This window comes from Oncorhynchus masou, chromosome 31, assembly GCF_036934945.1.
Source record: "Oncorhynchus masou masou isolate Uvic2021 chromosome 31, UVic_Omas_1.1, whole genome shotgun sequence".
Taxonomy (NCBI): domain Eukaryota; kingdom Metazoa; phylum Chordata; class Actinopteri; order Salmoniformes; family Salmonidae; genus Oncorhynchus; species Oncorhynchus masou.
The window spans coordinates 89,946,827-89,962,074 of NC_088242.1; the positions used below are offsets into that span (position 1 = coordinate 89,946,827).

Sequence of the window (15,248 nt, forward strand, 5' to 3'; positions counted from 1 at the left end):
TGTGGACATGTCCTCACTCTCTCTCATTTCTCCCTTCATCTCCCTCTCGATCTACCTTTTTTCTTTCCACAATTCTCCCACCCTACTATATTTGTCTATCCCACTCCCCCTCTTCCTCTCTCACAGTGGCATTACCAGTCTGCTAGATGCCAAGGAGGTTGGCATGAAGATATTTGAGGATTACGCCAGCTCCTGGTACTGGATCTTACTGTAAGACCTGCGTCCCTGTGTGTCTGTGAGTGCCATATGTGTGTTTTACTGTGGTTTTCACTCTGGCATAAAGGTGTGTGTGTGTGTGTGTCTAGAGGTCTGGTGATAACCATGGTGGTCAGCCTGGCTTTTATCCTGCTGCTACGGTTCACAGCCGGAGTTCTCCTGTGGCTCATCATCTTTGGAGTCCTCGCTGTGGTGGGCTATGGTTAGTAATGCAATACAGTACACTCTGCCACTAATCAACAGCAACTTTAGCCTCAGTAAAAGAGACGTCTTTAGTCTGAGTACAGTACCCACACTCCACCAGCCCATACTGTATTTAAGGTAACATACCGCTACTGTATATAGATTTGTGGGAGACAGTGTCCACATCTTCTAACATCCAACTGTCACCAACACCTCTCTTGTCATGGCAAACCAACACCTGTTGTCATGGAAAACCAAATGTAGCAGATAACTTCTCATCTCTTTTTTCTCTCTTTTTTCTCTCTTTTTTCTCTCTTTTTTCTCTCTTTTTTCTCTCTTTTTTTTCTCTCTCTCTCTCTCTCTCTCTCTCTCTCTCTCTCTCTCTCTCTCTCTCTCTCTCTCTCTCTCTCTCTCTCTCTCTCTCTCTCTCTCTCTCTCTCTCTCTCTCTCTCTCTCTCTCTCTCTCTCCTCTCTCTCTCTCTCTCTCTCTCTCTCTCTCTCTCTCTCTCTCTCTCTCTCTCTCTCTCTCTCTCTCTCTCTCTCTCTCTCTCTCTCTCTCTCTCTCTCTCTCTCTCTCTCTCTCTCTCTCTCTCTCTCTCTCTCTCTCTCTCTCTCTCTCTCTCTCTCTCAGGGATCTGGCACTGCTACTGGGAGTTCAGTACACTGAGAGGGAAGCCACACAGTGATGGTGATGTTACCATCTCTGACATCGGCTTTCAGACGGACTTCAGGGTTTACCTGCAGCTCAGTCAAACCTGGCTCATCATGAGTGAGTGACCATCCCTCTATTTAAGCACAAGGGATACTATTTATTTATTTTATTGAACCTTTATTTAACTAGGCAAGTCAGTTAAGAACAAATTCTTATTTACAGTGATGGCCTACCAGAAGACAAAAGGCCTCCTGCGGAGACGGGGGCTGGGATTAAAAATAACACATAAATATAGGAAAAAACACACATCACAGCAAGAGAGACAACAATGCTACATAAAGAGAGACCTAAGACAACAACATATCAATGCAGCAACACATGACAACACAGCATAGTAGCAACACAACAACAACATGGTAGCAACACAAAACATGGTTGAAACATTACTGGGCACAGACAACAGCACAAAGGGCAAGAAGGTAGAGACAACAATACATCACAATACGCAGCCACTACTGTCAGTAAGAGTGTCCGTGATTGAGTCTTTGAATGAAGAGATTGCGATAAAACTGTCCAGTTTGTGTGTTTGTTGCAGCTCATTCCAGTCGTTAGCTGCAGCGAACTGAAAAGAGGAGCGACCCAGGAATCTGTGTGCTTTGGGGACCTTTAACAGAATGTGACTGGCAGAACGGGTGTTATATGTGGAGGATAAGGGCTGCAGTAGATATCTCAGAATGTGGGGGAGTGAGCCCTAAGAGGGTTTTATATAGAAGCATCAACCAGTGGGTCTTGCGACGGGTATACAGAGATGACCAGTTTACAAAGGAGTATAGAGTGCAGTGATGTGTCCTATATCGATCATTGGTGGCAAATCTGATGGCCGAATGGTAAAGCACATCTAGCCGCTCGAGAGCACCCTTGCCTGCCGGTCTATAAATGATGTCTCCGTAGCCTAGCATGGGTAGGATGGTAATCTGGATCAAGGTTAGTTTAGCAGCTTGTTTGAAAGAGGAGCGATTACGATAGAGGAACCCAAGTCTAGATGTAACTTTAGGCTGCAGCTTTGATATGTGCTGAGAGAAGGACACCGTCTAGCCATACTCCCAAGTACTTGTATGAGGTGTCTACCTCAAGCTCTAAACCTTCAGAGGTAGTAATAACACCTGTGGGAAGAGGGGCATTCTTCTTACCAAACCTCATGATCTTTGTTTTGGAGGTGTCCAGCACAAGGTTAAGGGTAGAGAAACCTTGTGGGACTCTAAGAAAGCTTTGTTGTAGAACATTTAACACAAAATCCAGGGAGGGGCCAGCTGAGTATAAGACTGTATCATCTGCATATACATGGATAAGAGAGCTTCCTACTGCCTGAGCTATGTTGTTGATGTAAATTGAGAAGAGCGTGGGGCCCAGCATCGAGCATTGGGGTACACCCCTGGTGACAGGCAGTGGCTGAGACAGCAGATTTTCTGACTTTATACACTGCACTCTTTGAGAGAGGTAGTTAGCAAACTAGGCCAAAGAGCCCTCAGAGACACCAGTACTCCTTAGCCGGCCCACAAGAATGTAATGGTCTACCGTATCAAAGGATTTGGCCAAGTCAATAAAAATAGCAGCACAATATTGTTTAGAATCAAGGGTAATGGTGACATAATCGAGGACCTTTAAGGTTGCAGTGACACATCCATAACCTGAGCAGAAACCAGATTGCATACCCGAGAGGATACTATAGACATCAAGAAAGCCAGTCAGTTGACTATTGACAAGTTTTTCCAACACTTTTGATAAACAGGGCAACATAGATATAGACCTATAACAGTTAGGATCAGCTTGATCTCCCCCTTTAGATAAAGGACGAACTGTGGCTGCCTTCCAAGCAATGGGAACCTCCCCAGAAAAGAGAGACAGGCTTGGCGATGACCCAGATGTTTTTTGTGGGTCGAGTTTAAAGAGCTCCTTTAGCACCTTGGAGTCAGTGACTGCCTGATGGGAGAAACTTTGTATCAGGGCAGGTGAAAAAGAGGGAGGAGCATCGGGGATGGTTGCATTAGAAGGGGTGGGAGATGTGGAAATGTTGGACGGGCAACGAGGCATGGCTGAGTCAAATAGGACTCCTGACTTAATGAAGTGGTGATTAAAGAGCTCAGCCATGTGCTTCTTGTCAGTAACAACCACATCATCAATATTAAGGTACATGGGCAGTTGTGAGGAGGAGGGATTATTCTCCAGGTCGTTAACCATTTTCCGTATCTTCTTGGGGTTAGATCCATAGAGAGAGAACTGCTCCTTAAATTAAGTAACTTTGGCCTTCCGGATAGCCTGAGTGCACTTATTTCTCATTTTCCTGAACGATAGCCCGTCAGCCTGAGTATGCGTGTGCGGAGCCTTTCGCCAAATGGAATTCTTGAGGTGGAGTAATTTTGGGGTGGCAGGTAGCCTATTGGTTAGAGCGTTGGGCCAGTAACCGAAAGGTTGCTAGATCAAATCCCCAAGCTGACATGGTAAAAATCTGTCATTCTGGCCCTGAACAAGGCAGTTAACGCACTGTTCCTAAGCCGTCATTGAAAATAAGAATTTGTTCTTAACTGACTTTCCTAGTTAAATAAAGGTTAAATAATAAGAAAAAAAAGATCACGGTTGAACCAGGGGCTGAAAGTGTTTTTAATTAGAATTTTATGGGGTGTGGTAGTTAAAAATACCACTGAAAATATCAAAAAAGAAGGTCCAAGCGTCTTCGACATAGGGGATCCAGCTGATTCTATACCATTTTACTGAGGCCAATTCATGAAGAAAGGCTTTCTCATTGAAGTTTTTTAGCAAGCATCTATTACAAATCAGGACAGGTCTTTTCACTGAGCATCCATTACGACCACGGGCTGTAAAACAGTGATCACTAAGGTCATTACAGAAAACACCAGACTGACACCTATCAGGATTATTTGTGAGGATCACATCGAGGAGAGTAGCCTTTTCTGGGTGTTTGGAGTCATACCTTGTGGGATTGGTAATAATCTGAGAAAGATTTAGGGAGTCCCATTTATTTAGGACTTGGTCAGGTGGTTTAAGCATGTCCCAGTTGAGGTCACCTAGCAAGACAAATTCAGACTTAGTGTAAGGGGCCAGGAGAGAGCTTAGGGCAGGTAGGGTACAGGTCGGTGCTGATGGAGATCGAAAAAAAAGAGATATTTGAAAATGTAATGCTTAAAACCAGCAAATAAAATTGTTTGGAAACAGACTTGGTGGAGACAACCGAAAACTGAAGGTGATCCTTGGTGAAGATAGCCACCCCCCCACCTTTGGAAGATCTGTCTTGCCGAAAAAGGTGATAACCAGAAAGGTTAACGTCAGTGTTCAAAACACTCTTCCTTAACCACATCTCAGTAATGACCAACACATCTGAATTGGAGCTGTGAACCCACACTTTATTTTACAAGAGCAGAAATCAGTGAAGCAGATATTAGAGCACAAGTCAGAATTGGGGCGAGCAACAGTAGATGGGCCGGGGTTGACGTGCACATTTCCAGATATCATCAACAGTAACAATCACGGCACGGCATAGCACACTAGCCTGGCACAAGGCTGCCACAACTCAGTTTACTCTGTGTCTCACAAGGTGCAGGGTCTCTCTAAGTTGCTGGAAGCAGTTGGTTGTGTCTGCTGGTTATGTTCTTATTTCTCAATCAGCCAATGATTTAGAGCGGGGAAACCGTAGGCCTTCCTGTTAACTGTATTTTATTGATTTATTTTTATTGAACTTTTATTTTATCAGAGAGTCATACTGAGACCAAGGTCTCTTTTATAGACGGGCCCTGAATTGACATAAAATACCAAATTAAACCTGATATTGTTTAAATTAATTTGGCAAATCCCAGGAGATGCTGTGGCCTGAGAGGATCGATTTTGTTGTTGTTGTCCACCTCTGCTGTAAAGGAACATAGATTTGTCTACTCAACAATAATGATTTGTATTGCAGTGATCTCCCTATCAGTCATTGAGGCGGTCATCATAGTAATCCTGATATTCCTGAGGAGGAGAGTGCGTATTGCCATCGCTCTGCTGAAGGAGGGGAGCAGGTGAGTCGTGTTCTTCCCTCAGGAGATTAAGTCAAATCAAATGTATTTATATAGCCCTTCGTACATCAGCTGATATCTCAAAGTGCTGTGCAGAAACCCAGCCTAAAGCCCCAAACAGCAAGCAATGCAGGTGTAGAAGCACGGTGGCTAGGAAAAACTCCCTAGAAAGGCCAAAACCTAGGAAGAAACCTAGAGAGGAACCAGGCTATGTGGTGTGGCCAGTCCTCTTGTGGCTATGCTGGGTGGAGATGATAACAGAACATGGCCAAGATGTTCAAATGTTCATAAATGACCAGCATGGTCCAATAATAATAAGGCAGAACAGTTGAAACTGGAGCAGCAGCACGGCCAGGTGGACTGGGGACAGCAAGGAGTCGTCATGTCAGGTAGTCCGGAGTCGTCATGTCAGGTAGTCCGGAGGCATGGTCCTAGGGCTCAGGTCCTCCGAGAGAGAGAAAGAAAGAGGGAAAGAGAGAATTAGAGAGAGCACACTTAAATTCACACAGGACACCGAAAAGGACAGGAGAAGTACTCCAGATATAACAAACTGACCCTAGCCCCCCGACACATAAACTACTGCAGCATAAATACTGGAGGCTGAGACAGGAGGGGTCAGACATCTTGTCAGACATCTTGTTGTGTCACTTCCAATGAAACCAGCATCTGTGAGTTCAAACTTTTAACTATTCTTTTTTCTTACTTTCTCCCCCTTTCTCTGTGTCTCTCTTTTCTCCAGGGCCATTGGTTACATCATGTCTACTCTCTTCTACCCGATCATCACTTTTGTGCTGCTGGCCATCTGCATAGCGTACTGGGCAGTCATTGCTGTGTATCCTCTCTATGAAGGTCTTCTCAGCCTCGTCCTCACTGTGTGTACATTTTTACACAGTTATCTTTACATGCAGCATTGCCCATTGTAGCTACACGTGAAGCATCCTGAACTGTCACCAATGGCATCATAGAGATAAAGACTGGATAAATTGAACCTATTGAAACTGCTGAACCCGTAGTGGAAATCCCAATGTAGATGGCTCATAGGCAGGCACACATTTTGTTTCTTATCACTGCTTATCACTGCGCTGTGTTGCCCTTGACTGGTTTTGCCCTCAGCTTCTTAGCGTCATCTGGTGATGCTGTCTACAAGGTCATGTCGACGCAGGACAAATGCATGTATGCCAACCTCAGCTGTGATCCAGAGGTTGGCTTTTCTTTTTACTGTCTTCCTCTTTGTCACATTGACATTATTGCTGTATTGCACAATCCTAGAATACTGTATGTTATTGGCCTTGAAACCCTGAATTACAGCAGCTTATTGAAATTCAGCTCAGTGTGCTTGGCAGCAGTACACATCACCCAGCTGTGGATACAGTTGAAGTCAGAAGTTTACATACACTTAGGTTGGAGTCAATAAAACTCGTTTTTCAACCACTCCACAAATTTCTTGTTAACAAACTATAGTTTTGGCAAGTCGGTTAGGACATCTACTTTCCTCATGACACAAGTAATTTTTCCAACAATTGTTTACAGACAGATTATTTAACTTATAATTCACTGTATCACAATTCCAGTGGGCCAGAAGTTTACATACACTAAGTTGACTGTGCCTTTAAACAGCTTTGAAAATTCCAGAAAATGATGTCATGGCTTTAGAAGCTTCTGATAGGCTATTTGACATAATTTGAGTCAATTGGAGGTGTATCTGTGGATGTATTGCAAGGCCTACCTTCAAACTCAGTGCCTATTTGCTTGACATCATGGGAAACTCAAAAGAAATCAGCTAAGACCTCAGGAAAAAATTATAGATCTCCACAAGTCTGGTTCATCCTTGGGAGCATTTTCCAAACGCCTGAAGGTACCACGTTCATCTGTACAAATAATAGTATGCAAGTATAAACACCATGGGACCACGCAGCTGTCATACCACTCAGGATGGAGATGCGTTCTGTCTCCTTGAGATGAACGTACTTTGGTGCAAAAAGTGCAAATCAAACCCAGAACAACAGCAAAGGACCTTGTGAAGATGCTGGCGGAAACAGGTACAAAATGTTCTATATTCACAGGTAAACGAGTCCTATATCGACATAACCTGAAAGGCTGCTCAGCAAGGAAGTAAGGAGAAATGTCCTCTGGTCTGATGAAACAAAAATATAACTGTTTGAACATAATGAACATCGTTATGATTAGAGGAAAAAGGGGGAGGCTTGCAAGCCAAAGAACATCATCCCAACCATAAAGCACGGGGGTGGCAGCATCATGTTGTGGGGGTACTTTGCTGTAGGAGGGACTGGTGCACTTCACAAAATAGATGGCATCATGAGGGTGGAAAAGTATGTGGATATATTAAAGCAACAACTCAAGACATCAGTCAGGAAGTTAAAGCTTGGTCACAAATGGGTCTTCCAAATGGACAATGACCCCAAGCATACTTCCAAAGTTGTGGCAAAGTGGCTTAAGGACAACAAAGTCAAGGTATTGGAGTGGCCATCACAAAGCCCTGACCTCAAACCTATAGACAATTTGTGGACAGAACTGAAAAAGTGTGTGCGAGCAAGGACGCCTACAAACTTGACTCAGTTACACCAGCTCTGTCAGGAGGAATGGGCCACAATTGGGAATGAGCCACCCAACTTATTGTGGAAAGCTTGTGGAAGGCTACCTGAAATTGTTTACCCAAGTTAAACAATTTAAAGGCAATGCTACCAAATGCTAATTGAGTGTATGTAAACTTCTGACCCACTGGGAATGTGATGAAAGAAAGAAAAGCTGAAGTAAATAATTCTCTCTACTATTATTCTGACATTTCACATTCTTAAATTAAAGTGGTGATCTTAACTGACCTAAGACGGGGAGTTTCCTTTGTAAACTCTGGCCAAAGGTAGTGAACTGTATAGGGAATAGTGTGCCATTCTAAACTCTGGCCAGAAGTAAATAGAGAATAGGGTGCGATTTCCTTCTAACCCAATAACTTACCCCTATATCTCCCCAGAAGTTCAGTCAGACCAACGTGACCATGGTGTGTCCAGGCTCCCAGTGCACCTTTGCCTTCTACGGCGGCGAGAGCCTCTTCCACCACTACATCATTGTGCTGCAGCTGTGCAACCTGCTGGTGTTCCTGTGGCTGGTCAACTTCACCATCGCCCTGGGACAGTGCACCCTGGCCGGGGCCTTCGCCTCCTACTACTGGGCCCTGAGGAAGCCCCAAGACATACCATCATGCCCCTTGTTTTCCTCCTTTAGCAGGGCTGTACGGTAGGCTGTCTCAGTCATATAGGTTTTAACGTATAAGGAAGGTGAAGATGGTGTTGAGTTGGACACTGAACAAAAATATGAACTAACATGGAAAGTGTTGGTCCGATGTTTGATGAGCTGAAATAAAAGATCACAGAAATGTTTCATAAGCGTTTTCTGCACAAATTTGTTTACATCCCTGTTAGTGAGCATTTTTCGTTTGCTAAATTAGTCCATCCAGCTGACCGGTGTGGCATGTCAATAAACTGATTAAACAATATGATCATTACACATGTGCTGGGTACAATAACAGGACACTAAAATGTGCAGTTTTTTCACTATGCAATGCCACAGATGTCTCTAGTTTTGAGGGACTGTGCAAATGGTATGCTGGCTGCAGGAATGTCCACCAGAGCTGTTGCCAGAGAATTTAGTGTTCAATTCTTTACCATAAGCCGCCTCCAATGTTCTTTTAGAGAATTTGACAGTACGTCCAGCTGGCATCGCAACCGCAGACCACGTGTATGGCGTTGTGTGGGCGAGTGGTTTGCTGATGCTCTATTTTGTATTAGTAATACAGTGTATTGTGTATCTCCCAGGTACCACACAGGCTCTCTGGCATTTGGCTCTCTGATCCTGGCCTTTGTGCAGATGTTTCGCATCGTTCTAGAGTATCTGGATCACAAACTCAAAGGTGGGTTTTCTGCTCGTACTTAACCCACTGCCTTTCGTATGTTTACATACAGTACTCTATATTTATATGGCATGTTTTCTTGAAGATGATCATCATGTATTTTTCAGGTGCTCACAATGCTTTTGCCCGCTTCCTGATTTGCTGTCTCAAATGCTGCTTCTGGTGCCTGGAACATTTCATCAAGTTCATGAACAGGAACTCCTACATCATGGTGAGTCTGGGTAGTTTCAGTCAAAATATTTTTCAATACTATCCATCCAGTACCTTTGAGGCATTTCAGTAGTTAGTACACCCATTACTCTTGTGATCATGCTATTTGATAACCATCGCACAGAAAGTGTTGGAATCGTGAATAACATGGTCTTACTTTGAATTTCTCACCCTAGATGGCGATATATGGAAAGAGCTTCTGCACTTCGGCCAAAGATGCTTTCTTCCTCCTGATGAGGAACGTAGTAAGGTAAGACAAGGTCTTTTGTATCGGTTCGTTTGATTGTCTGTCCCTCAGACAGTTTTTTGTGTCTGTCTGTCTTTCATGGTGGTGACGGTCTCTCTCTGGGCTTCTGGGCTCCTCCAATGAGGTGTCTCCTCTGTAGGGTGGCAGTGCTGGATAAGGTGACAGACTTTCTCCTCTTCTTGGGAAAAGTGCTTATTTCAGGGAGTGTTGGTGAGTTCCCTTTCCCACACACTGGTGATAACATTGTGGTATGTTTAACTATGAGGGCTGATGTTAAAATTACCCAATGCATGAACAAGGCTAAACAAACAACACACGCTGGAAAATAGTACCATAACGTACTCGGCAGAGGCGTTCTCTATAAGACAATGCTCATAGATACTATGTTACACTAATTGTACATTTGTCAGTGTTTGCTCAGGTTGTTATTTTGTTATTAAAGATTCCGATTTTTTTGCCCCCCAGGTGTTCTAGCATTCTTCTTCTTCACCCGTAAGATTCCAGTTATTCAAGAGGAGGTGCCATCACTAAATTACTACTGGGTCCCCCTACTGGTAAGAAATAGACTTACATCATATGAGTCAGCATTGCTTGTTGATAAATGCGCCCGCATACTTAGTTTCTGTTTGCTTGTAGCCGAACTTGGCTAGGCGAAGCGACTTCTGTGCTCTCATACTCCCTAAAGACATTCACTTGAATAACTAGAAAAAAACAGCAATGTTAATGTTGTTCGCACAATTTTACATTTAGCTAAGATGTTTGGTGCAGAAAAAATGTGCATGAAAACTAGTCATCACTCGTTGAATGACAAACACTTCACATTCCCACTCCGACTAGGAGTAATACTATTGTCTAATCAACTAAACTTCGACTTGCCCCAAGAAATGTTTTTATCTGCACAAACAGCTGGAACAAAAACTCCCGAACACCAAAAATATCACAAACGTCACACAATTTTGTGATAATATATGCATAATCTGTTTTGACTGGGAAGCATACGGTAAGCTTTATTGTGCTTACTGACTTGGACTTTTCTGCCATTGTCAGACGGTGATATTTGGATCCTACCTGATCGCCCATGGCTTCTTCAACGTCTATGCTATGTGTGTGGACACATTATTCCTTTGTTTCTGTAAGTACACCATTCATCTCTTTTAAATGCAGGCCAGTCTGGGGTGTGAGGGTGTTTATATGATACACATGGAGTACAGGGTTTGTGTTGGAACTGACTGCAGCGTTGTGAGCTAATTGAATGCTTCCTCATTTCTACTTCATGTTGCTCTCTATTATATCAATAGCGGTGTACAGTTTTTTTCATAAGACAGAAAAAGGTTGTTCTTGCACTGCGTGATTTTTTTATATTTTTACACTACTGTCATTGTTTTACCAATTGAATCATTTATATTGCATGTTCTTGCAGTGAATACTATTGTATAGGGCCTGTGCTATATGCATTCTATTTATCAAACTTTTCCTCTGCTGCATACTAATCACTGAACCAGTTGGCTATAATGCACTGGCCATTTTGTCTGACTGAAACCTATATCAACTTTTTTTCCTAATTAATTTCCCTGCTTGGCTTTCTAAATCGTTTGGCTCAAACTCCTTTCTCTTTCTCTCTTTCTCTCTCTGCCTTCCTACCTATACGTTGTCTGCTCCTTTCCTCCTTTTCTCCTCCTCTGTGACAATGCTTTGTCTTCCGTCGGTCCTGGATCAGGTGAAGACCTGGAGAGGAACGACGGCTCACCCCTCAAGCCCTTCTACATGTCCCCTCAACTGCACAGGATCCTCCGCAGAGAGCAGGGCTCCAAGCTCTACGCTTCCTCCTGATAGGCCACCACATTGAACCTCTTTCTCCTATAGGCCACAACACTGAACCTCTTTCTCCTATAGGCCACAACACTGAACCTCTTTCTCCTGATAGCCAGAACACTTGATACACCGAAGGACTGTCCCATTCAGCATCTGTGTGTGCGGGTGATTGTGTTCTGGAGGATACTAGAGCAGGGCCATATGGCTGGGCTGGACTCATGCATGGAGGTGACCTGACTGGTCAGGACTGACCAGGACATGGCAGGACCCAAGAGGGTGGTGTATGTGGGTGGGATTTAGAAAGAGGCGTAGCTCTGTTCAACTTCCTCCCTCTCACCGCCTGCACCGCCGCTGATACTTCTAATATTAGCCTTTTTTCTCTGCCGTGCTTCTGTCCCTTTGTTGTGTCGACACTCTGCTGGCCTCTGCCTTACTTAGAGAGCGCTGCAGCAGCACAGTGGACGTGGGTGAAATTGCCATTAGCCCAATACACTGCAAGAGGCACATACACTGCAGAAGGAGATCTCTGTATTTCGGATGCAATTGGTGTAGTTTTGCAGATGGTTGTGGGGTGATGCAAGGCAAGGGCGCCCCCATGTGACACTACTGTGTTTGTGCAATGGTTCCATGTACTGTAATGTAAGGTCATGTGTAGGGTGAAGTTGCCCTTCGACACTGATCTTGAGTCAGTTTAGCATTTTCCTCAAAAATGGTTTAAGGTTAGGTTTGGGGAAGCTGATCCGAGATCTGTACCAAGGGGAAACTTCATCCCAGAGCTATTTTTAGGCGCTCTCATGTGTTGGAAAATAACCCAGAGGTGGCTTTTCTGTCTAGCATGATTATTTTAATGGCTGTTTAGTCTTTGGTTGAAGAGGCACTTTTGGTCCACCATATTTATTGGCACTGTTCCAGACACAGTTCAAAACTTAACGTGCAATGCTACGGATAGATAAACTGGACATACTCCTAAATTGTGGGGCGGCAGGTAGCCTAGTGGTTAGAGCATTGGACTAGTAACTGAAAGGATGCAAGATTGAATCCCCAAGCTGACAAGGTAAACATCTGTTGTTCTGCCCCTGAACAAGGCAGTTAACCCACTGTTCCTAGGCTGTTATTGAAAATAAGAATTTGTTCTTAACTGACTTGCCTAGTTAAATAAAGGTCAAATAAATTAATACAAATTACATGGTTACAGACACTTGAAGGATGTTTTGGTTTTACACTGTAAGGTGTAACACTAGATGTTGGTTTTACACTGTAAGGTGTAACACTAGATATTGGTTTTACACTAAGGTGTAACACTAGATATTGGTTTTACACTGTAAGGTATAACACTAGATATTGGTTTTACACTGTAAGGTGTAACACTAGATATTGGTTTTACACTGTAAGGTGTAACACTAGATATTGGTTTTACACTGTAAGGTGTAACACTAGATATTGGTTTTACACTGTAAGTGACAGTTATAATGTAGGCTCAGGGAGGTCAAGACTTCTGAACACATTTGATGCTCATGGTGAATGATTTGAATGGACCCTGACACCTTTCAGGGATTCCGACTGCAGTTGCTAGTAAATGTGCCTAGTTCTAAATGGAGAAATGTTCCTCTTTATTGTGTTGTGGTTTTACGATCTACCACCGAGAACCTTTTGAAATACCATTTATAAAAGGATGTTAAAGCCATTTTTGGTATTTTTATATGGAATAGTGCAGAACTGCAGTAGTACGGTTTTTAATACTAGGTACTGTAACACACATCTGTTCTGAGGATATTTAATGTTTTTGTACAGGATAACTTTTTGTATCAATGACATCATGAAAATGTGAAATCTTTTTTTAAATAAATGTGAATGATTTCATTAGCAAATTTTCTAGGCGATTCATATCTAATTTGTATATTCTATTTGTATATTGTATTTAAGGGTTAATGACATTATAAATTGATCGTTGGTTTGGGATATTCAAGTTTTTGGGGTAGGCCTGTTATCAAACAGTGGGTTTGAGGAAATCAGAGGTGTCTTGTTTGGGATCAAGAGGACTTTTATGAAACAGTGATTTGAGGGTAAGTATCTAAACTTGAGTTAGGTATTTCAAATGGATTTGAAGGAATTTCCAATAACAGTGAGCTGGAGGTATATGACTGCGTTTCAGAATGTTTAGCAGTAGGTTATGAGTATACAGAGTCTTGTATTTAGAGTTTGGCCAGCTTTTAGAATTGTTCTAATTCTATACATGTCATTATTTGAATATTCCCCTTGTAATGTTAATGGGGCGCTGCCACTGATGCCATAGAATGTTGTGTTGTCATTTAAATGTGACGTAATGCAGAAACCGCAATGGCCCAACTTTCTAAATACATGGGGGTATTTAACATAGTTTCTGTGGTATGTGACTGGCTATGTGTTCCTGTCCCCAGTGGTGGATCTCGAGGTGAACAACGGCTCTGCAGCCAGACCCTTCTACATGAGCAGAACCCTGAGACACATCCTCAACAAGAACACCAACAAGAGGAGGAAAGACAAGAGATAGACGAGAGAAGAAGAGAGGAATGGATACAGGGTGACTGGAGGAGTATGGATAGACAGAGGCAGAGGAAAGGTGATAGGGAAGACAACCGTGTAGGATCAAGTAGAGATGGAGGTAAATACTAATTCAGGTCCATATTGGACACAGTCTATTCCCCTGTAGCATTCACTTCTGTCATCATGAAGTGCTTAGGGAGACTAGTCAATGATCATACCACTGCCACCTTACCTGCCACCCTAGACCCACTTCAGTTTGCATGCCGGCCCAACAGGTCCACAGACGATGCGATCGCCATCACACTGCACACTGCCCTATCCTATGTAAGAATGCTGTTCATTGAGTACAGCTCAGCACCATAGTAACCTCCAAGCTCATGATTAAGCTTAAGGCCCTGGGTCTCAACCCTGCCCTGTGCAATTGGGTCTTGGACTTTCTGACGGGCCGCCCCTAGGTGGTGAAGGTAGGAAACAACATCTCCACTTCGCTGATCCTCAACACTGGGGCACTCGAAGTGTAGTGTCCAGGAAAACAGCCTCTCACTCAACAAAAACAAAGGAAATGATCGTGGACTTCAGGAAACAGCAGAGGGAGCACCCCCCCTATCCACATCGACAAGACAGTAGTGGAGAAGGTGGAAAGCTTTAAGTTCCTTGGCGTACACATCACGGACAAACTGAAATAATACACAGACACAGACAGTGTGGTGAAGAAGTTGCAACAGCTTCTCTTCAATCTCAGGAGGCCGAAGAAATTTGTCTTGTCACCTAAAACCCTCACACCTTAACAAATGTACAATTGAGAGCATCCGGCTGTATCACCGCCTGGTACAGCAACTGCACAGCCATCAACCGCAAGGCTCTCCAGAGGGTGGTGCGGTCTGCACAACGCATCACCGGGGGCAAACTACCTGTCCTCCAAAACACCTACAGCACTCTTTGTTACAGAAAGGCCAAGAAGATAATCAAGGACAACAACCACCCGAGCCACTGCCTGTTCACCTCGCTACCATCCTAAAGGCGAGGTCAGTACAGGTGCATCAAAGCTGGGAAAAAGCTTCTTTCTCAAGGCCATTAGACTGTTAAACAGCCATCACTAACACAGAGGCTGCTGCCTACATACAAACTCAATCATTGGCCACTTTAATAAATTAATCACTAGTCCCTATAATGCCACTTTAATCATGTTTACATATCTTATATTAGTCATCTCATATGTATATACTGTATTTGTATACCATCTATCTCCTTGGCCATCGCTCATCCATATATTTATATGTACATATTCTTATTCCATCCCTTTACATGGTGTGTATAAGGTAGTTGTTCTTGAATTGTTAGATCACTTGTTAGATATTACTGCACTGTCAGAACTAGTTGTCACGCATAGGTGTAATAGGTGGCAGGGAAGTC

At 43.4% G+C, this 15,248-nt stretch overlaps 1 protein-coding gene across 1 annotated transcript in view; it reads left to right on the forward strand.

Moving 5' to 3' along the window:
• LOC135525049 (choline transporter-like protein 5-B) overlaps window positions 1–13,180 on the forward strand; it is a 57,335-nt gene extending 44,155 nt beyond the window's left edge. The window contains exons 9-22 of the mRNA XM_064952815.1: window positions 127–210; window positions 306–418; window positions 1,031–1,168; window positions 5,022–5,121; window positions 5,858–5,950; window positions 6,232–6,319; window positions 8,108–8,370; window positions 8,949–9,043; window positions 9,151–9,254; window positions 9,430–9,503; window positions 9,640–9,710; window positions 9,966–10,054; window positions 10,548–10,632; window positions 11,218–13,180. Coding sequence (XP_064808887.1) covers window positions 127–210; window positions 306–418; window positions 1,031–1,168; window positions 5,022–5,121; window positions 5,858–5,950; window positions 6,232–6,319; window positions 8,108–8,370; window positions 8,949–9,043; window positions 9,151–9,254; window positions 9,430–9,503; window positions 9,640–9,710; window positions 9,966–10,054; window positions 10,548–10,632; window positions 11,218–11,330 — 1,510 coding nt within the window. The 3' untranslated portion in view covers window positions 11,331–13,180. The remainder of the gene's footprint in view (window positions 1–126; window positions 211–305; window positions 419–1,030; window positions 1,169–5,021; window positions 5,122–5,857; window positions 5,951–6,231; window positions 6,320–8,107; window positions 8,371–8,948; window positions 9,044–9,150; window positions 9,255–9,429; window positions 9,504–9,639; window positions 9,711–9,965; window positions 10,055–10,547; window positions 10,633–11,217) is intronic.
• Window positions 13,181–15,248: the final 2,068 nt, after the last annotated feature.